At 38.1% G+C, this 23,193-nt stretch overlaps 2 protein-coding genes across 2 annotated transcripts; both read left to right on the forward strand.

Annotated features, from left to right (window-relative positions):
- The first annotated feature begins 332 nt into the window (after nt 1-332).
- On the forward strand, nt 333-9,354 carry LOC146654450 (cilia- and flagella-associated protein 337-like). Its single transcript, XM_085429331.1, has 15 exons — nt 333-400; nt 740-1,028; nt 2,255-2,308; nt 2,398-2,481; nt 2,638-2,703; nt 3,095-3,325; nt 3,998-4,083; nt 4,179-4,271; nt 4,355-4,400; nt 5,280-5,286; nt 6,458-6,698; nt 6,792-6,897; nt 8,278-8,429; nt 8,638-8,740; nt 9,292-9,354. Exons 1-15 carry the CDS (start codon nt 333-335, stop codon nt 9,352-9,354), a joined length of 1,689 nt encoding a protein of 562 aa, XP_085285457.1.
- Nucleotides 9,355-9,438: 84 nt separating this feature from the next.
- Nucleotides 9,439-18,811, forward strand: LOC146654451 (WD repeat-containing protein on Y chromosome-like). The gene is made up of 9 exons (XM_085380265.1): nt 9,439-9,477; nt 9,858-9,917; nt 15,511-15,673; nt 15,752-15,847; nt 15,947-16,005; nt 16,719-16,851; nt 16,953-16,992; nt 17,769-17,857; nt 18,594-18,811. Exons 1-9 carry the CDS (start codon nt 9,439-9,441, stop codon nt 18,809-18,811), a joined length of 897 nt encoding a protein of 298 aa, XP_085236391.1.
- The last annotated feature ends 4,382 nt before the right edge of the window (nt 18,812-23,193 follow it).

Here is a 23,193-nt window from a genome sequence, read left to right on the forward strand (position 1 = left end):
AAAGTTAAAATGTGGCACAGTAGTTTAAAATACAGAACAATATCTCAATAGCTTATTTCTATCCATTTGCAATGTTTACATGGTCACAGCCCTGATTCTTTGCAAGCACTGGGTCTTGTTTTAAGCTGTGTAGTCTCAGTTGTCACTTTTGGTGTCTTAGTTACCACGGGGCCACCTGCTCTGTTCAGGTGTAATGCATAAGTGAGTATCAGGTGAGCTAGTGTAAGATCTGACTGATTAACGTCTGTTTGGAGGTCTCTTTGAAGAAATGTTTAACACTAAAATGTGCCTTTTACGTCACACCAACCTTTAAGATACAGGAATTAAAAAGAATGCCTTTGGGGAAAAAGGTTCGCTCTTCTTCAGCTTCGGGAAGATTAGAGACTCAACATGTACACAGGTAATCTGCTCTGTTATTGTTTACCCTGCCGCCACTGGAAATCACATTGCTTTTAAATGTCAGCTCTAACAGAGTTTAAATGTCTAGACAAGTGATAAAAGTTGAAGCCTTGCTTTATTCTCAGTCTTGGTTACAAAATGTTTGCTGTAGTCATGGGGCTTGTGTTGCCATCTGTGGTAGTACTTAGTAGTTATCCTGTAATGCAGGAAGCACTGTCACCTGGGAATCATAATCACATTCCTAGGATTAAACAGATCATATGCAACATCGCTAATGTTTCTTTTTCAAACATGTGAGAATTTTGATTCCTCTAATAAGTCCCTTCTTGTATAACTGAAGGTTAAACGTTACTTACCCATATATCAAATCCTCCAGCATCCTCTCAGAACTGAGTGGTTTAGAGGAGAGGACAAGAAACACATCTGGGCTGGGATATCGGGATGAGAAAGCAGATGATTCTTCAGTACCAAGACAACTGACTGACAGCGAGGATGGAAAAGAACAGCCTGACTGGTTGGTGAAAGAGCTGCTCAAACAGAGCAGACGGAGGCACTCTGTCACACTCGGAGATAATGAGAAAATCACGAGACAGCAATATTACCTCATCAATTCAACTTACAACCTCAAGGTAAAAATCTAAATATCAAGCTAAATGCGAAATGAAATGAGTGAATAAATGTTAACCAAACCATCTCTCCAAGAACAAAGTCCAGATGGGATAACATCATTATATATTTTCACCCCTTGCCCATGAGCTTTCTTTTCTAGAGTTGCTACATTTAGCCTGAAGATGTCACTAGAGTGCTGCAGTTCTGAACTTGACTTTACAGACCATGTTACAGATCTCGAAGAGCTTTTAAACTTGACTACAGCTGAAGCACATCCTACCAGTAGCAGCATGGATGTGAGCTAATGCCAAAAATGCCATTTTAAATCAAGTTGATGATCAATTTACTTGCTCCCTGACAGCACATCGGGCAGGACAATCTATCCCAGAGCCCAGGATGGCCATGTTTCAGGCCAAAGTAAAACAAACATTGTGGCTGAGCCAACTACTTAAAAGGTCCCCAGTAGATTCAAATTCAAGCTTTCAAGCTGACAAAAATGATAGAATTATGTGGGAGGCTGGTGCAAATGCAGCAGCTCAACTTTGTGGGTTTCAGTTGCAGATGTCAGTCAGACTCCTAGCTAATGTAATGAGCAGTGCGCCTTAACAGATTAGGCAGAAAAGGCTCAGGAGTTCAAAGTTATGCATCTCTTATAAAGGGATCTGCAAAGCAGTCGAGGTTATGTGAACACTTTTAGTCCTTCCATCACTCTGACTGATTAAACAATTATCTCCCCAGTTCAGGAGATACCGTGGGGAAACCTCAACCCTAGTTTCATCCTTGAGGAATTAGGCTGTTTATCCGTGTTATTTATTAATGATCGATCAAAGAGCTTCATGGATCAGGGACCAGTTGCTAGGAAACCATGGAAAATCTGAGGATAGGCCATTAACACAGAGAGCATGGCCTGCCATCCGGCCTTGTGGAAGCATCTTCGAGACATGACATTGCTGGTGGTGCCTGTGGTGACCATTACAGATAGTAATTATACTCTGAGGTTGAGCCCTAATCATATGTGCTGATAATGGTTCAGTGTAAAATAAATATATACATAAAAAAAAAATACTTTTAATTTGCATTTTTAGCACTCAGATTTTAAGAACTGCTTAAATGGAGTGAAAAAAAATGGAAGTAGCATATTTGCCAATTACACTTAATTACTTGTTTTATTTTTCACCATGCTGATTTATTCTAATAATCCAGGTTGCCTTGCATAATAACTCACAATTCCCTCCTTCTGATTAAGATTGATGAGAAAATATCACTTGAGACCCTTGAGAAACTGAAACTAGCATTTGAGGTATTGTGTGATCTCTTCTGTTTTTTAAAAAAATGTATTGTCTGGTTATTCATTTCTGAAATGTGATTTAAATTTTTTTTCTTGCAAAGGAATTTGAATCAGGTGGATTGAGATACATTGATGTGGCCAAATTTGGACCTATGATGAAGAAGTGTTTGGATTTACCTAATGCAGTAAGATAGCATCACACCTCTTTTTGCATCTCTGTCTCAGAATTTTTTTAAAATCTGCCTCGTCTGTATTTCCCTTTATCTACAATTAAGGAAATTGCCTGAAGAATTTACCGTAGAAAAGTGTCAGTTCATTCTTCCACTCTTTAAATTTCACAGACCTACATGGAGATTCAAGGGTTATTTAAGAAGATTGATTATTTAGGCAAAGGGACGATTTCATGGGTGAGATTATTTATGTTTTTTTGTGAAGCATACACCCCTTCAAAACACTTTCCCATGTATGTAAACACCAGGATTATGCAATTAAAAAAAAAACAAAAGCTAGACAGCAGTAAAATTACTTTGGCTAGTGGGGATTTGTGAACCAAGTATAACTAATAATTATCAGAGTGCTCCTAGCCCTAGGTTGACTGTAAACTAATATATTCACCTTGTGCAGTAATAGTAATGTATCTTCCCTGGACATTGGATTATGACCTTTAATTTAATTGCAAAATTTTAGGTTAGTAAAGAAAAGGCTAAAAATAATTCCTTAAAGAACTGATACAATTGTAATAATAATAATATACAGAAGAACACTGGCTTTTCTAACACACAACATAATGTGATACAGGGTGAGTTCTGCACATACATGCTGCAGCAGTATAAAGGACAGGAGGAAACTGCAAGACGCAACAACCAGGTGGCCTTCATTCTGCCAGCCACCATGAATTCCTTTAATCACGGGATTCCTATCGTCAACATCCAGTCTACTCATGATGGCACCATCGTAACAGTGCGAGAAGACGGGTGTGCTTGCCACTGGAGTCCTGAACTTAAACCCCAGAAGACCAAACACCTGTTTGTATGTTTCAGCTTGTGCACATTTACCTGAATGCTTACTGTCAACACCATGATTACTTCCTGATGACTTTTTAAAGTCAACTTGTGGGGATAGGTTAATTGGATAATCCAAATTACCACTAGGTGTGAATGTGCGAGTGAATGTGAGTGCGAATGGTTGTCTGTCCCTGTGTGTTGGCCCTGCGACAGACTGGCGACCTGTCCAGGGTGTACCCTGCCTCTCGCCCTATGACAGCTGGGATAGGCTCCAGCGCCCCCCCGCGACCCTGAAAAGGATAAGCGGAAGCGAATGGATGGATGGACTTTTTAAAGTCTGTTGCATTCAGCCTTGAGTTAAATAGTTCCTGTTGAACATTCTTTCAAACCAGCTTGCCAGTGTATATATTTTTAAAAAGACCAGTAAATTCCTAAAAGAGGCAGGTATTGTGACACTGTGGAAATAATTACTGATACTGGAATATGCAGCACATCAGCGACGAGGGCATTTAAATAAAAAATTTTTTTTTGAAAAGCATTTAAACCTTTAAAATTGTTCTAACGGTGATTGTAGCATATTCATATTATTTAGCTAACATAACAAACAGCAAACTCAGAACAGCAGGTCAATTGTCATTTCAGAGTGACCTTGAATTTTGTAAATATGAGTTTTTAATGTATTTGTTAATTTTCACAGAATGAAGATCCAACAAATACAAAGTCAAAATGGGCAAGTGACTTTGCTCTGATGAGCGAGTACAACAAGCTGATGATCGCGACAGGGTAATGAGAAGTGGTGAAATAAAATTTAGTCTCATTAACTACAGGTCCTGGGCTCTGCTAAGTTTGTTTATGTAGATATCTTTACTATTGTGCAGGGACAGAGAGCTCCAGCTTTATAACCTTTTCTCTCTGGAGCCTTATTGTCAGATCAGTGAACTAGAAACAATACCCCTGACAGTGGACTACAGGTGAGCAGCAATTCTTCACGCTAGCATCGTCTTATGATTACCTAAATGAATTCTTTACACGGTGTTTGTTTTTCTGCTCATAGCTACAATGGCCAGGATAAATGCTGTGTTCTGTATGGAGACTCTGAAGTAGGTCTTGTTATTAAAAGCTGATTGAATTATCAAACAAAAATCTGGCAGAGATCTAACTGCTTTGTCTCTCAGGGATGTGTGACTATTATTTTAATATCCTCTGCTGGAGATACCTTCAGGTAATGTTGCTTTTTCAAATACTTACACTCACTTAAATTCAAGTTTTGTTTCTGTATATATTATGAATGCATTTGAAGATATTTTTGTGACATATTTTTGTGACTTTAAGCAAAACATTTTGGCTATTCAAATTTAAGTATTACCTCTGATTTTCTCCACTACTGGATGATCAAAAAAAGCCTGGGAGAGGCATTAACCATTCATAGACAATCATATGTCAGTACTTCAGTATTAGTTTTTCTCCCAAATTGTGATCTTGCTTGATCAAAAAGAATTTGCAAGTTAAAAAGAAATACCTCAGAAGACAAGATATATTTAAAATGTGTTTGGTGATTCTGCATAATACACAGCAATTAAAAGTTTGGGATGCTCTACTGAGTAATATCACCCACTTTACAATAACTCCCACACCACTTCAGTTGCATGGTAACTGCAATACTGAGGCTATTATAAGATGGCTATTATGATTTGCTTTCTTGAGATTTTCTTTTTCTCTCTTTTTTTTAAATTTATTTTAAAGTTAAGGTCAGTTTTTCATCCTCCACTGATTGTGGAATATGGATCATCAGTGGAGGATCCTCTACATACACTGTAAATCCAATTTACTGCTTCCTCTAGCACCGTCTAATTTTCAACGTTTATATATTTATAAAAGCCAAGTGAAGAAATTTTATCATCAGTCACTTTTGGTGCCAGCTGGTTTTTAACTCAGTGATTTTTATTAATTTATTTTGTTTTATTTTAATTATCATGCAGTTTAAAGGTAAGTTACCTTGATTTGATTCACTTTTTAACACTTTTGAGAGTTTATTTTTAGACTGTTTCACGGAGGATTAAAACATGTGTATTTTACTAGTAGTGTTACTACTGCTGTCATTTAATTCAAATTATAAAGCAACAATCTGTAAACGAGAATATGATAATCTGTAAACAAGAATGTAATAGAGAATATTAGTCAAATTGGCAACTTCATGTTGCTGGTTATTTTTATGTGATTTAAAATTATACCTCAGATTCTATGTGTCCCCTAATTATACATAACTTACATGAAGTTGCATCTCTGAATGTCTGATGGTTTTCAGGCATGACTGAACATCTCCACATCTCTTTTTATAGGTTATGGAATAAACTGCCAAAGACTGAAACTATACCTAACATATCAATTAACCATGCAGTTCTTTCTCCAAACCTGGCTTTTATTAGATGGAAGGTTCATCATGACTGGGTGACACAGGTGACGTTTTACCTTTCTGTGGTTATGCTCCATACAAAGAAATATATTGAGGTTTGGTCATGGTGTGATATTTGACATATATTATGAAATGAAAGTCCTAAAACAGAAACATTTCTTTCCCAATTTAGAATAAATATTTTCATAGTCTTCAGGTTGTTGTCTCCTCATCAAATGAAGAATCTTCTTCTCTTGTTATAGGTAATTTCTGTTCAGCTCTATTTCCGTCTTTCCTATATAATATGTTCAGTACAATACCAGAAAATCATACATTTATTGTTGTTACTTGGATGTACATATTTACTTGTCTGTTTTGGATGCATACACAGTGTCTGTAATGAGAGAACCAAATTGAAAATCACGCATCCTTAGGATGGTCGTTAAAAAATAGATTTAAAAAATCAACTCCTTTGTATTCTGCAGTGTTCAGTAATTAAACTCAGTTTTGAACATTAGGTAGCCTGGATGGATAGCTGTGAGAAATGACTCATGATGACTCATCTATCACAAATTCACCAATCTATTCCCACCTGTCTGTGTGCGTGATCACCCCGCATGTGGGCATGTCCACTTGCAGACTTGGTCATTTATTCTGATAATGACTTACCGTTGGTGCAAAAGGAATGTTTTGATTGATGCTTGTACACAAAGCCTAAATAAAATGTGTATTGTCTATGTTTTATTTTGTTTTTTCCTTCTTGAGGCTGCCTGCTGCCTTTAACAGATGCTGAGCAACAGCTGAGTGAAATTAAAGAGACCTGTTATGAAGGTAAATCCAAGAAGATCCAGCTGAGTTGGACACCACAGGTCCGGGCATCGTGTGATCAGACTGTCTTTAGCATCTACAAAGGTGTCAGGACCTTTGACCTCTGTCAGAAGCACAGATTGCTGATTACTGGAGGCATGGATAAACTTATACGCCTGTGGAATCCACATTATTCTGGGTAAGGGACCTAGAGTCACTAGGATTTTGTTCTTTGAAGTATCATGTTTTTAAAAAACAATCATTTTTTCACCTGATTCAATTTCAATTTTAGAAAACCAACTGGTATTTTGAAAGGCCACTCTGCTCCTATCATCTCCATCCGCATCTCCTCAGAAGACAATCAAATCTTCTCTGTCTCAACAGACTGCACTGTGAAAGTGACTGATGACTCATTTTTATGTTTTACGTGTGATTTTATGTTTTCCAAATTATACAAATGATTTGTGATTCTTATTGTTGTACAGTCATCAAGCCCATGTGCATTTCTCCAACAGTATTAGAAAACTTGATATAAGGTTAACTTTGCCAGTTTAGTGCCACCATGTTCCAGTGGGGATACTTATACTTTTCTTTTTAGTCCACTACATTTTAAATTTGACAGTGAGTTTCAATTGTATCACATTACTTGATAGATGATTACAGATGAACCATAATAATAAGGATTCAGTGGTACAATATAATACTGATAGAAGCCTGTATATACGGTCACGTCAAAAAGAAAGTTTCTATGCTGTTCTGTGAAACAGTAAGTGCCCCGTTAGTGTTGGCCTGGGCTGCTAATGAAGCACACTTGATTGACCGATCATCATTGAGTTTGCTGATTTGGAGCAATCATTGTGTGTTAATACAATGATCAATGTTCCCAGGAGTAGACAAATTCACCCCAACTTCAGACCATGCAATTCTCAGAGAAAGTAGAAAAACTCCTAAATCTATATCTCAGAAACTACAGGTCAGAGTTAGGATATGAAATGTTCACGACGGTACAATTATTTTAAAAAAACCAAAACAACAAAAAAAAAAGACCGTTCTTGTTGCTAGGAGAAAGCCTCTTCTTTCTACAAAGAACAGCAACATGGTTTAGGATTGCAAAGCTGCATTTTAACAAATCACAAGACATCTGAAATAATGTTCCTTGCACACACCAAACCAAAGTGGAGCTCTCTAGCCACAGTGAATGATGCTATGTTTGGCAAATATCAAACACAGCATATTAGAACAAACACCTCATGTGAACAGTCGAGCATGGTGGTGGAGGGGTGATGATTTAGGCTTGTATTGCACCAGACCTGGGCTCCTTACAGTCATAGAGTAAGCTATACATTTTGCTGTATACCAAAGTATTCTAGAGACAAATTTGAGGCCATCTGTCTCACAGCTGAAGCTTAAAGTGGATTATGCAGCAGGACGGTTATCCCAGACACATCAACAAATCTACAAAGAAAGTAATCAGGGTATCACAATGGCGAGTGGGCCAAAATTCCTGCACACCAATTTCTCACACACCAATATGAGAAGCTGATCAAGTAATACAGAAAATGATTACTTCAGGTTTTTGCTACTAAAAGTGAATCTGCGAACTATTGAACTCATAGTATTTAAATGTAAGATGTAAAAAATATTTTACTTTATTTTTCACATAAATGTATAACTCTAGTATACTTTATTCTCTCATAAGACATAATTTATACTGTGATTAAAAGGATAAACAGTAAACAGTGTGAGGTCTTTCACTGCTGTTCATCTGTTTACTTCAGATTTGGCATCTTCAGGATCAGTGTTGCCTGTTTACAGCAGACCCCAAAGCAAGCCGGATTCATGGTGATATTTCTGCATGCGCATATTCCCCTGCAATGAAGTCTCTGTATATTGCAGCGGACTGTATGACTATGCTCCCTCTGAAGTTAAGGTAGGATGTCATGCCTTTGAGCTCAGTTAGCGAGGGGATCCAATATGCTCTGAAGTTCAATACAGCTGTTGATTTTAAACTAAAATCCTACTTTCATTCTGAACATGAGATTTATAGGAGATTTATTTTTGCAGAGATGACTGTGTCTCCTTAATACTAATCTCGTTCTAGTCATTTCATTCATCTTCTTATCTTTTTCTTCTGTCAGGCAGCGGCTTCACCGCCACTTCACTGTTTCTCATAATGAGCCTGTTTTGTGCTGCGGTTACAGTAAGGAGTTTCGTCAGGTAGTCAGCTGCACTGAAGGATCTGTGAGTAAATTACTGCTTTGCAACATGTTAACCACCTTAGGAATTCTATTAATAATGATTCCAGTGTCTGTTAAAACACATACACCACCATCATATTAGATATTCTGAAAATCAAGTGTTTAATAAACCTGAGCTGTTACTGGTTTTAGGTTGTGAGAGTCTGGGATTTTGACACTGGGTGTCAACTTTTTGAGTTTGGTGGCTCTCACGAACTGTCTTCTATCACTTGTTTGACATTTGATCCCAAAGGGAGAAGGTATGATACAATATTTAGTGTCACCTTTTATATAATATAATAAGCCACTACCTTATCATACTTATATTACATTGCCATAAGATGCCATTCTCACATCGTATGTTCTCGAGTCTGCAGACTCGTCACTGGTGGAAGAGATGGATCTTTAAAGATCTGGAACTTCAACAATGGTCTATGCCTGAAGACATTAAAGAAAGGCATGGGTTTCTTTTTTCTTTTTCTCTCTCAGAAAGTTTGAAACATTAAATTATCTGATCATTGAAAAGTTACTTTGAATTTTTTTTTCTCCCTGTAGATGGTGAATGTCGTGAGGTGTGTGACTGCATCTTTCTCCAAGTCCACAGGAATTTGTGAGTAATGATGTGATATTTGGAAGTGTTTTTGGCTTAGAATAAATTTGAATCCATGCTGAGCTTGTGCAATTTATGTTTGAAGCTATGTGATGTCAGTGGGAAGGGACCGGAAGATTGACATTTACCCAGTGAGTACAAAAGAAATGAACGAATTCAAGGTATTATCTGTCAGTTGTATTTCAGAAATCCCCATCCAATTATTTCTTCTTTCCTCCATCCTTCCATCATGTTGCATCCTATTTGGATTTGTTTACACTGTTATTACCAGCTAACCTCCATTCTGAAATAGAAAATAAAGACGGTTCATATCACATATGCCCTTCTTAAAATTGTTTTATAAAACCAGACAAATGAAGGAGAAAAAATGATGCACATTTTTAATCCCATGTCTAATGACATGTTTTATCCTTAAAGGATGTTTTAAAGATGAAGGAAAAAAAGGTATTGCTAATATAAAAAATTCAAAATGCCTCCCTGTTTTTCTGATTAAGCGTCTGTACTTTGTCAGGACATACCTGAGGATCTTCATCATGTCCAGAGGCCACAGGCTTCATGGCAGGATGATCTGGTAATTACGAACACTACTACAAATATTCTTTTGACAACAACAAGTCTAACAACAGAAGCTCAAGTTAAAAACATTTTTAAAAAAGTGTTTAGTGCCCTCTGAGTGAGCTTGTGTTCCTTTGTGACATGTATTTTAGGTGAAGCTGATGTCAGCCAAAGCACAGGCTTTTGTACTAAATTGAAAAAAGGGCAAAGTGAGTCTAGTGGAACACATTAAAAAACTAGAGTTGTAGTCTATCTAGCTGAATCACAGATTATTATTATTGTGTCAGATTATCATTGTGAAGTCAGTGTGTTGTTTTAAATATACACTGGAGATTATACATCAATGCACATGATCATAGCATGGAACATAATCTTATAATAACTGTTATAACCTGGTTGTATACAAAACATTGAATCACATTGACCATTAAAATGCTTTTCATACAACAATTGTAATGCATTCTCATAATGTGCCAGTGTAAATTCTTGGACTACCACAGCATTTTGCTGGTCATACGTTTGTGTGAAATTTTAAATGCGGAAAATTGACACAGTGTGGCATTGCTATATTTAAGGAAAAGAAAATAGCTACACCTACCTCTTGTATTTCTAGACAAGCTGAAGCCTGCATCTGATTTTTCAGTACCTACTTAGGTTTGTCTGTGTAATCAGAATGCTACACAACCCACCGTGGTGCATTTTATCCTTCCTGTCACAGAACAAATCATCTTTGTACATTATTTAGTAGGGGCTGCCGGGCCAGTCCTGACCATGCTTTGCCTCAGTCACTGTTGCACCTACAAACACTGAAAATAAAGCTTCCCTACTGCCCCTGTGTTCATATTATACAGACATATAAAGAATACTATAGTCTTATGAAAGTCCAAAGAATAATTTTTGCTGACTGGCTGAAAAGCTCAGAGGGAAAGATGGGTAACAAAGCTTCCCTGATCTCTGCCCTGCTGCGTAGCATTGCCTGCAGACAGATTTTAAACTCAAGCAGTGAAATATCCCTTCCCGCCTCACTCTCCTCTCCTCAGTTTTCCACCTTTACTCCTCTCATAAAATTGTCCTCATAAATGTCTGACAATACTTAATTATGCTGGCATTTTACTAATTTTATTCCATACACATCAGCGTCCTCACATCACTTCTTTGGGTCTTAGTTCCAGTGCAGCTGAACTCTAACCTGTCACCTATACTTGTATTTCATGGCACGCTCTGTTCCACACAATCTGAGATTCTGCTGAAATGATGTTTCTCTCACTGATTTAGTCCAGAATGCAGACCTTGAACACCAATATTACAGTGTCTTATAAGGTTTCTTATTATTTTGTGTATACATAAAATTATATCAAGAGTTTTATTAAAGAAAAAACACTTGTTATTGCAATACCACTAAAATGCAATCTTTTCTTAATGAAAAATCAGAAAAGATGTGTTCTTTTACCACCTTCTAGTGTATTAATAAACAAGGACTCTATGTTCTTATATAATGGCATTTGGAGACATATATGTAGTTATAAAATTCCGAAGTATGTTTTGTTCTATTATAAGACACAAAAGGAAAGCTCAACATAATCTCTTTTGATTGACCATCATATTTGGATATGATGAGACAACAAATTATGCTGCTTTGGACACTAAACATTTAATCGCCTCCGCAGACCAAGCGAATCCTGACTTCATTACCAGGTAAAACTGCCAAGTGCTCAGATTTCTTTCCATTTTTTTTTGAAAGTGACTAGTGCTCTCAAAGCTGCGTAATCAACCCCCTCAAATATCAGCTCATAAATTACAGTTTTTGTTTCATCTGATCTCACCTGACTAATTTGGTGGAGTTATCTCTGACAGCGGGACACAGTTCTGCATACATGAGCTGCAGGAGAAAAACTGATTCTCATTAATGCCGTATGATTCATTGGATGAAGCAAGTCCCATGCCCTTCCATCTCTTTCATTATGCCTCATGGTTCCTTTCACCCTCAAAGACGCCCATTAACAGAGCAGAAAGGCTACATTACAGTGGCCAAGAAGAAAAGTGACCCCTTTGATTATCTACAGCGGGCTCTCTTGAAATTGTTTTTCATTAATGGCCTGGAGAAGGAAGATCAATGGGTTGTTTTATATGTACTGCTCTCCTCCCCATTACCCACTGAGCCTCCAGTTCAGTGTGAATTTTTCAGTTCCTCCAGATGGTCAGTGTTGTGTTGCATCTCATTAAACTTTAAAAACATGACCTAGTTCCGCTAAATATTTCACTTTGGCACGGAATATAATCCAAGTTCAAAATGCCATCTGCTTTTCCCGGTTAGTGGTGTATACAGTTACACATTGGCAGCATCACTCCAAGCAAAATCCTCCTGTTGAGTGCAGTGAGAAATAGGCACATGAAGAACGAGATGAATCACTTTGTATCAGTGTGTGAAGTACAGCAGCAGGACTAATGTTTGGCTTGTCTGCTTGCTCAGGGGTTTGACATCAAATGAGTTGCTAATCCATGTGTGACATATTTGGCTTGAATATTTTAGGCAAAATCAAGACTTCAGTGAAAGCTCTTTGACATTCATATTAGGCCTGAAATAACTCAAAATATTCTCCATCCTGATTCCTCCCAGCTCTTTAATCCTTTGATTTTTCATTTCCTGTAAATTATTGCTTAACAGAAGTTGACCTTTCTGGCATTTACGTATTCCATGAGGTGCACAAACTTCTTGATCATTTCTAAGCTGATAAGATTCAGGAATTGTTTTGGCAATATTTACAAAGTATTCACAATAACGCAGAGTTAAATGAGAAGACTGATATATTGTTCAAATTGAGCTAGTTGTGTAATTTGTTTCCTTTTTTCTTTCTTTTTTTAATATATGAAAGAACTGAGAAATGACATAAGTTAATCAAGCTAGCTCTTAGAGGTCCCGTATATGATTTGTATCAGTGTATATAGTACATGTGTAGGATTCATTGTTTAGTAAATGTGTTTAGTAATAAAAAATCAAGTGAAAAAAGGTTGGTTTCCAAAAGAAATAGTACTTATTCAGAAACATGTGCATGTATTCAAATTGTTATGTATTTAAGTAGTTATAAGCCATTACTGTAATGTAGATAATGAAATACAATGAAATAACATATGTGTATGTGTACATAATCCCCATTAATAGTTCCATATCTATCTATCTATCTATCTATCTATCTATCTATCTATCTATCTATCTATCTATCTATCTATCTATCTATCTGTCTGTCTGTCTGTCTGTCTGTCTGTCTGTCTGTCTGTGTGTGTGTGTGTGTGTGTGTGTGTGTGTGTGTGTGTGTGTGTGTGTGTGTGTATATGTTATCAATCCCAAAAAAATAGAACATTGTTTTACTGATCGAACATAGTGTTGCAATCACTTTGACCTTCCGTTCAGTCTATTGCCCTTAAATGAAGTGTCAGAGGTGAAATGTGACATGATATTTTAAATTTTTATATAGTACTTGTTATATATGTTAACAATACCCCCCACGCACCCACCCCCATAAATATTAGATTAGATTAGATTAGATAGAACTTTATTAATCCCTCGGGTGGGTTCCTCTGGGAAATTCGATTTCCAAAAAAGCACAGCACCGACAGAAGTTACAGAGTTATACACACACACATATATATAAATACAGAGACAATATAAATAAAATATACGAAGGGGATAAATAGAATAAATAGGAATAAAAATAAAAATACAAGTGAATTGCACATTTCAAGTATTGAGTCTATTGCACTGTTGACTATTTACAAAAGTATTGCACAAAAGGTATTGCACAGTGAGGTGAAGAGGCACTACAGCTTAGTTGTTGCCCCCTCCTTTGTCCTCCTGTTTCCCCTCCCTCTCCCCTCCAGAGAGGAGTTAAACAGTCTGATGGCGTGTGGGACAAAGGAGTTTTTAAGTCTGTTAGTTCTTGTCTTTGGGAGAAGCAACCTGTCACTGAACAGACTCTTCTGATTGTTTATGGCCGTGTGCAGAGGATGCCCAGCATTGTTCATAATGTCCATCAGTTTCTTTAATGTCCTTTTCTCTGCCACTGTCACCAGAGTGTCCAGCTTCATGCCGACCACAGAGCTAGCCCTCCTGATCAATTTCTCCAGCCTGGATGAGTCCTTCTTTGCTGTGCTGCTCCCCCAGCACACCACAGCATAGAAAAGTACTCCAGCAACCACCGACTGGTAAAACATCCTCAGGAGCTTCCTGCAGATGTTAAAAGACCTCAGCCTCCTGAGGAAGTACAGTCGGCTTTGGGCTTTTTTATACAGGTGCTCTGTGTTGCATGACCAGTCCAGTTTATTGTCCACCCACAGCCCGAGGTACTTGTACTTGTTGACCACCTCCACCTCCTCCCCCTCTATCTGAACCGGCAGTGGACCTGCTCTAGACCTCCCGAAGTCCACAACCAGTTCCTTAGTCTTTGAGGTGTTGAGTTGCAGGTGGTTTGTGTGACTCCATGCGACAAAGTTCCTCACCAGACTTCTGTACTCCTCTTCCTGATCATCCCAGATACACCCCATGATGGCTGTGTCGTCTGCAAACTTCTGAATGTGGCATAATTCAGAGTTGTAGCAGAAGTCAGAGGTGTACAGGGTGAAGAGAAGAGGGGACAGCACAGTTCCCTGTGGTGCTCCTGTGCTGCTGACCACTGTGTCAGACGTGATGTCCTTCAGCCTGACGTACTGTGGTCTGTCGGTGAGGTAGTCGGAGATCCAAGCCACCAGGCAGGGGTCCACCTCCATCCTGTTCAGTTTTTCTTGAAGCATACAGGGCCGGATGGTATTAAAGGCACTGGAAAAGTCAAGAAACAGGATCCTGACCGTGCCTTTTCCCCCATCCAGGTGTGAGTGGGCTCTGTGTAGGAGGTACAGGATGGCATCCTCCACTCCGACACCCGCCTTGTATGCAAACTGTAGTGGGTCCTGGGCATGTTGTACCTGTGGTCGGAGGAGGTTGAGGAAGAGCCGCTCTAGAGTCTTCATAAGATGTGACGTCAGTGCCACCGGTCGGAAGTCATTCAGCTCATTGGGCCGGTTCTTTTTGGGGACCGGGACGATGCAGGATGTCTTCCATAGGGCGGGCACTCTCCCCAGTCGCAGACTGAGGTTGAAGACTCGTTGTAGCGGCTCCCCAAGTTCAGCAGCACACGCCTTTAGCATCCTAGGACACACCTTGTCTGGGCCTGCTGCCTTTCTGGGGCGAAGCTTCCTCAGTTGTCTCCTGACCTGATCCACTGTGACACTGGGAGATGTTTGGGAAGAGGGGAGGGGGGGAGATGTCTTGCTGCTGAGAGAGGGATTGGAGGAGGGGGGTGTCATGGTGTCAGGAAGGGGGGAAGCGAGGGAGGTAGGAGAGTGGGGATTGGACTCTGTAGTGAAGGTGAGGGTGGGGGGGTTGTGGGCTGGTCAAACCTGTTGAAGAAGTTGTATATATATATATATATATATATAACCATAAGCTATGCATTTTACCTTGTGTAAAGATGGATAATTACTCTGAATCACTCAGACTGAACTGCAGTTTTGGGTTTAGGATTAACAAATTAATCTTTTTGCAATTGTACCAAGACTAACAGTTTGCCTCTCTACAGAAAAATGGCCATAAGGATGACATCCTTTGTATGGCACAGTGTCCCCCATCTTTTGTGGCCACTGGCAGCTCTGATGGAGAGATTATAGTGTGGAACGTGGATTCTGGACGTATACAGTGTCGGTTTGTTAGTCCCATTGTAGCTGAACAGCAAGATGTTAAAGGTGATTTTGGAGCTTCAAAGTGAAATTTAATGTGATCAAATCACTGCATTTGCCTCACATTTTCCCTCTCTCAATTAGGTCTGGATACGAGTGTTCCAAGCATAGTTTTCCTGAAGGATTCCTATTTAAAAGAGCTTTCCTCAACTACAGCTCTCCTGTCATCTGGGGCCGAAGGTCAGTGCTATAAACAGGTCTAATAAGCAAGACTGCACTTGTGCAACCTTACAGTGTCCTCCATTATAATGTTAATTATATATTTTTCTCTTCTTAAAGGCTGTGTAAATCTCTGGAATGTGCTCGGCAGAGGAAAGTTTGTTAGCAGCTTCAAAGCTGTAAGATCTTTTACTCTGCAATGTTTTCCTGTTTCCCTTTTGGCAATCAAGGAATAATTATTTTCTTTCTCTTATCGTTAAAACAGCTGAATAAAAATCAAGATAATATATAGTCTGCATGTTCTTTGCTTAGCTCTAGATTTTAAGAAACTCCCAGGTACATTCCTTGCAGCTAAGTAATGCAAAGCAGGGCCTCTTGCTTTGGGAGGTGGGTGAACATGAGGACATCCAAGCAGTTCTCCAACCTCCTCAAAGCTGAAATAAAATGCAATGTGTGCCTAAGCAATTCTGCTAAAGTCAGCCCAAATAACACAAGAAGCAGCACAAAAATATTAACACAAATGACCTGAAAAAATCTTCCGAATCAAAAGAGTTGTTGGCTTCACCTGTGTTTATTAACCAACCATCAATGGGTCGCATACTTGCAATTTTTTGTTAACAGTCAACACAGCTTTTATTCTATTATGTATATGTTATATTATTTGAAGAGGAACGTTATTCAGTGAAATGTAGGCTATTAAGTCCCTCGGTGGGGAAGGTAACATTTGGTCACGACGGGGGAGATAACTGTTATTGTTTGATTTTGTTCCTTTTCTTCTGTTCATTTGAGCTGAAGAGATCCATTATCAAATAATGAATTTGAATAATCAGGGATCGGTTTGTACAGAAGTATTAAGTAAATTCCAATTTTTATTTTCATCTGCACTTTTCAGTCCAAATTTCAACAAAAGATAACAAAACTGGCCAAAGCAGAGAAGGATGTTCTGCTGTACATGGCTGACAGAATTGGTTACATCTATGTCTACAGCATGGAAAAGCTAGACCCTGAGAAGAAATCACTAAGAGGTTAGTATATTATTTTTTCTTTGATTTCTTCTTTTGTTTGGCAAATGGTGAAATTTAGATATTGTCTTTATCAGGACACTTTTTTTCCTTTATTCCTTTAGCTGAAACCTTTTGGCGTGCCCACACCAACACAGTTACTGGGTATGTAAAATACAGAAATAGAGCATAGCATTAATTCAGGTGGGTCACAAAATCAAGCTCAGTCTCAAGCCAGGCAGCTGACATCAGTGCCAGCCCACACGAACCACTCTTCTAGGATCCAATTCACACATTTCATATAGGACATGGTATTTAAGATGTTTTAGTCTGCTTTACTGTGTATCTGCAAACTGCTTTGCAACCCACCTCCAGGCCAGCTCCTCTTTTCATGCTGTGTCTGACTTAATCAGTGTCATATGTGTTATCACTGGTGCCTGCTCTTTTTGCTCAGAGGTCTTGCTGCTGCTCTCCCCAGCTCTGGCTTTATATGTATCCATTTGAAAGTGTAGGAAGGCACAGAAAAGAGCCATGCCATGAAATATAAATTACTACAGTTGGAAATGCCATCCCTTTTTTGACTATAGTGGACCTGACTGAATTAGACTCTTTGTGTGTTTAACTTTTAGTTAGTTGCATGCTTAAAATTCCTCATGGGTACATCCTTAGTGAATCCACTCATTCTCAGTCTGAGGTGTCAGCAGCAGCTGCAGCAGCAGCAGCAACAGAAACAGCTTACCGGTAACTTCCTGCTGCTGCAGTACATAAACAAAGTATAGAAGAGACTGCATGTGGGAAGGGCTTAAACGTACAATCAGTATAGGTGAGAAGCTGCCCACGATGCATCTGCCATCTTACGTACCAACAGGGTAGATGATTTAGTGTGTTCCTCCAGAAATGCCTTCTCCCATTTCATCTCATGTCTCTTTATTCTGCTCCAGCCTGCACATTGTTGACAATGATCAAGTGGTGCTTACCTCATCCACTGACTACACGGTGCGTCTTTGGAGTACACAAGGAGAATTCATAGGTAGGTGACATTTTGCACATGTCAATCCTCCTGTTCTAGACTTTATTAAACAAAACAGCATTAATGTTAATGAATTCAGTGTGAGAGACATGGCTCTACTGACCAACTGGAGGGGCCGGGGGTCAATTCTTTCTGTATTATGTATATGTTCTCTCAGCTTCAAATACCCATTAGGTATAATTTAAACTAGTAATTAAACAAGCAGTACCTGCTGTTTGGTTTCGTGCTGGTTTGTGTGGCAGCAACTGGAGCAGAAGAGCTGTAACAGTTTGGCTAGAATTGTAATTGCTTCTTTCCAAACCAGAAGAGGATGTTTAAACAAACCAGCTGGAAAACAGTAAAGTGGGAGCCTTCTGAAGCTGGAGTCCTTAGGAAAATGTGTTTGATATCAAGTTTTCATCACAGAGACATATAAATATCCTTTTAAAACTCAATTTGAGCCACCACTTTGAGCCAGATGCATTTCAATAAAGTTTCATCCACTGACTGAATTGCACAGAAAACTGAAAGCAAAATTCAAAAAATAATTTCCCTTTTTTTTGTTATTTACAAGACAGCCAACCTCTTAGAAGGTCTGCTGCCCAGTTGGATAGCGCTGCAGAAAAATGACTTTAAATGGATTCAGACATTGTGACATTTTAAGAAGCCGTAGTTTTGGCCATGTCACTTGTGTTCAGCACCACGCTGTGCAAACTGGTAAAATATCAAAACTGATCATTTAGTTCCCTCCCCACAGGCACCTTTGGGCAGGCTGAGAGCTGGAGCATTCACATTTCTTCATCTTGGATTCATCCTGGTGTCCCCTTTGAGGTTCTGACTGATCCACTGAGTATGCCAGATCATGAAATTTTGAATGTAAAAACAGGTCTATCTCATGCAATCAATCCCGACATGACTGAGGAGGATAGAGGGGAACTAAAGGTGAACTGCATTATTTCACAAAAACTTACCTGAGCTGTGCAAGATACAGTATCCGCCTTTTTCACTTCCCCTGCAAAAAGAAGAAGAAAAAAGATGCAAATTTTGCTGAAAGGAATAGAAGGCTGGGTGTTACAGAGTTATAACTATTCTTATGGCAAAGACTACTGTACATATGCAATGCAAGTCTTAACTCAGTCTAAGCTGAAAAAAGTGGGAGATTTAAATTTAGAGCAAGTGTGTCTTCTTTTGCATTTCAGACTTTGCGATGAAATTGTCAGGCATACTAACAAGCTATCGAACCACTCCGCTCTGAAATGCTTTGATGCTGTGGCGCCACCACACACCAGTGAACCACCTCACCTCTCCCTCGCTTCTATTGATCCTATCATAAGCAGCACTGATGAACTGAGTCAACTGAAAAAAAAAATGAAACTGTATTGGCCAGTATTGGGAAACTGGGTCATTGCAGCATCCAATACTTTTAAAGACAGAACATGGAAAATACAGTAGAATGAAATAATATCAAACAATTAGGCCTCATGTAATCATATACAGTTGACTCTCTCATCAGGAAAATCAAACCAAGTTCATTAAACCAACAAAGACAGCACGAGTTCACCCAAAAGGAGATTTATAAAATTTATGGAAGATGTGAAGCTGTTCATATTCAGGAGGACGCTAGGTCACCTGCTGTTACAAAAATTAGTTCTGCTCTCATTTCTATTTTGAAACACTTTTGATCTCATCGCTGACATAAAGCAAAGTAAGCAAGAAAAGTAGGAAGGAACACTGCTGAATTTTGACACTCATGACTTTAAACTGTTAAGATGACATTTTCTTCCGTGTCACTGAGTAAACTAATTTAGCTATTGATTTTTTCAAAAAATACCTTTGTGTTGAACAAACAGAAAAAGAAACATGCTAAATTTTATTTTTATAGCCTAGTCGAATATTAAGACAGCAAACCTCTTAGAAGGTCTGCTGCCCAAAGGATGATTATTTTTCAAATCTCTGTACTTTATAATTAGTATCTAAATTCATAAGAACAGATCCCACACACTCCTGTATTTTTCTGAGAGAAGTGACAAAGCAACAGGGAATGATCACCTGACATTTCTCTTTACAACATCTCATAGCTCATACTTTTAGGTACAACCTAAAACGTTACTGTTTTCACTTCCACTGTTTTTACTCTTACATCATGAATCAGTTACTCAGAGTCACCAAAATATAATTGGCTAGTAAATATTTAAATGTACGAGAGTATGCGAAAACATGAATTCATTAATATTATTCTTTATTCCTTTTGTTGTTTGGTTGAAAATTTGACATTATTGGGGAAAAACACAAATTCATAGGAAAAAAATGTGGTTTCAATGAGCAGAACTCTGGTTTGCACAATTTAATGAGATTTTTAACCAAAATATATGTATATGTATATGCAGATTTATATGTGCATTATTCATGATTTTTTTTTTTTTTTTTATCAGACTAACATACAGTACTGTGCAAAAGTCTTGATCCACCCCTTATTTTTTTATATTTTGGTTCCAAGAAGTCAGACTTTTGTAATTTTTTTAAAGTGGCCTTTAAAAAATAATAATAGTAATTCTCCAGGCTTTCCAAAGGTCGTTAAAAGACAGCACTGACTTATGAATCATTCAAGCATTAAAAAGTCACCCAGTGCAAGGGAAGAACCAGTGCCATAGCAAAGAACCAATTTTAATTGTATTTTAGGTGTTTAGTTAGCTGCCTGTCACAAAAACAAATAATTTGTTTATGTTTTGAATGTAGAAAACAATTACACACTACTGTGCAAAAGTTTTAGGCAGGCGAGAAAAATGCTGTAAACAAAGAATGCTTCCAAAAATGGAAATGTTAATCAGTTATTTTCATTAATCAGCAAAGTGCACTGAATTAACAAAAGACAAATCTAAATCAAATCAATATGTGGTGTGACCAAACAGCATCAATTCTTCTAGGTACACTTGCACACAGTTTTTGAAGGAATTCAGCTCGTAGATTGTTCCAAACATCCCGGAGAACTGATCACAGATCTTCTGTGGATGAAGGCTTCCTTGCATCCTTCTCTCTTCATGTAATCCCAGACACAATCAATGATGTTGAGATCTGGGCTCTGTGGGGGCCATACCTGAAGTTAGTTCTTATATTTATATATATATATATATATGGAGGTCAAGAAAGAGGTACTACAATGAGTGTCTACAACCATCTGTTTGGGCAGAATTGCAGCCAGTGTTGTTGGGAATCTTGTCAAAATTGATAGAATTGGGAACACAAAAAAGTGCCACTATGCAGTACCATCTGGAAAACATCTAGCTGACAATGACTTCATTTATCAGCGTAACAATAATCCCAAAGAAGAAATGCATACCTGGATAGAAAAACACATAATGGGCCTCTATCAGCCACGGGCTGATGTCCTCAGACTTCCAACCTTAACATTACTGAAGCAGTGTGGGATCATCTTGACAAAGAATGGAACAAAACAACCAACATCCAAAGAAGAGCTTTGAATGTCCTTCAAGAAGCCTGGAGAACTATTCATGAAGACTACTTACTTAAAGAAAGTACAGGAGAGCTTATCTAAGAGAGTTCAGGCGGTTTTGAAGAATAAAGGTTCAATATTGACTTTCAAGATCAATAGCACTGTATAAACATATACATCGTATGTCAGTGCATTTCAATAAATTACCCCATCCACAGTACTGTACATTGTCTTCTTAATAAAAGTCTGCTTTCAGATTTTTTATTCTTATCATTTAGAAATAAAGCATTGCAGTTTACATTAAATGCCCTTCTTTGTTTTTTCTGAGCACATGAAGGAGAAGGATCTATCTGATCCTTGAGTCTAAACAGGAGACACCTGCTTAAAGTATAACAAAGATGGAGACCTTTATCAGAATAAAGACAATGGCAAATTGAGGGAAAAAAACAAAACAAAACAGAAAGTATCTTTATGTTTTAGTGACTGTGGTAAAAAGATGTGTCTAATACATCCAAAACATTCCATGTGATTCACATCACATTTTCATACTTATTAAACCATTTAGTGACCCCTATAGATTGGAGTCTCATCATCCTGGAAGAGACCACTCATCGGGATGGAAATGTTTCATCACAGGATAAAGGCTAATCTCTCACAACCATTCTGTATTGATTTCCCTCTAAGGGGACAAGTGGATCCTGATTCTCTTAGTAAAATAGCTCCAAGAGCCACCAAATCACTTCACTGTAGCGGTCAGGGGTTTTAATTTGTCACCTGCCTGTATAAACCAAGTAGCGTGGATTGCAATATTTTAGAAGGAATTGCTGCATGTATTTCAGGTAAAAGTAAGGGGAATGCACCATTGTAGACAGAGTCAACTTTGTGAAAACAAAATGAAATGTGACATAAAATGAAAAATGAGGGACTGAGATAGTGTGCATAGTGTGTAGTTCATCAAGTAAATTGTCACTGTGGTATTTATTTTTTTCTTCTGGACTGCCGTAGAAACAATATCCATGGAGAACTTTAAAACCTGCAATCCATCATCCTTTTTCTTACACACGCATTCACACAGACAGACCTGAATAGTCCCCAGTCCTTCTCTTACTGGGAAAGTATGAGGGTTTGTAATATAAGGTTAACAAACAATAATTAGAAGAGAAACCCAGGGGAGGTTATGCACATCTGATGGGTTTTTGATTACAGTAACTATTAAATCGTATAATAGTTTGTGTTTATAGTTAATAACATTATAATTACAGGTTAAAGCTCTCAGAAATTCACATTAGTTACACATTTAGTACACAAAAACATGTTAATGTTGTTATTTAATGTTTAATATAGACAGAACATGTAGTAACTTCAGTAACAGTAGACTGGGGGCAAGTTGCTTCTTATGTTAGCACTTAGAAACCAGTCAAGTCTACTTTGTCTCTGTAAAATCAAGTCACCGTCACTGTTCACAACTTGCTCTTTCATGTACTGTCACTGGAGGGAAAAAAACAAAACAAGACACTGTCCTGATTTTCTTGTTTCTAGCTGTGTTCATAGTCACAAATCTGGACAGATCTGTCAAAGTGCATCTGAATGAATGCTGCCTTCACAGGATGTTGAAAAGCGTGTTTCTCACATCCCACGTGAAAGATGAATAACAGAAAGCAGTGAATTTGAGCCACCCCAGTTGCCAAAATGTAGCATTTATGGAGTTTGGAGCACAGAGGTGATGCCACCAATTGAAATTCAAAGTCAATTGGGCCTATTCTTCTGTATAATGATAAAAAGACATTTTGATTTTCATTACTTGTCTTAGTTTTAACAGTGATTTTTCCCCAATAAGCAAATAACAATAAAACAATTAAACTACTGCTGATCTTAGATGCCTAATTTGTACATTTGTACAATGCAG

The sequence above is a fragment of the Rhamphochromis longiceps genome, linkage group LG14, assembly GCF_057381845.1.
Source record: "Rhamphochromis longiceps isolate RC_006_pf linkage group LG14, R_longiceps_female_GT1.1, whole genome shotgun sequence".
Lineage (NCBI taxonomy): Eukaryota > Metazoa > Chordata > Actinopteri > Cichliformes > Cichlidae > Rhamphochromis > Rhamphochromis longiceps.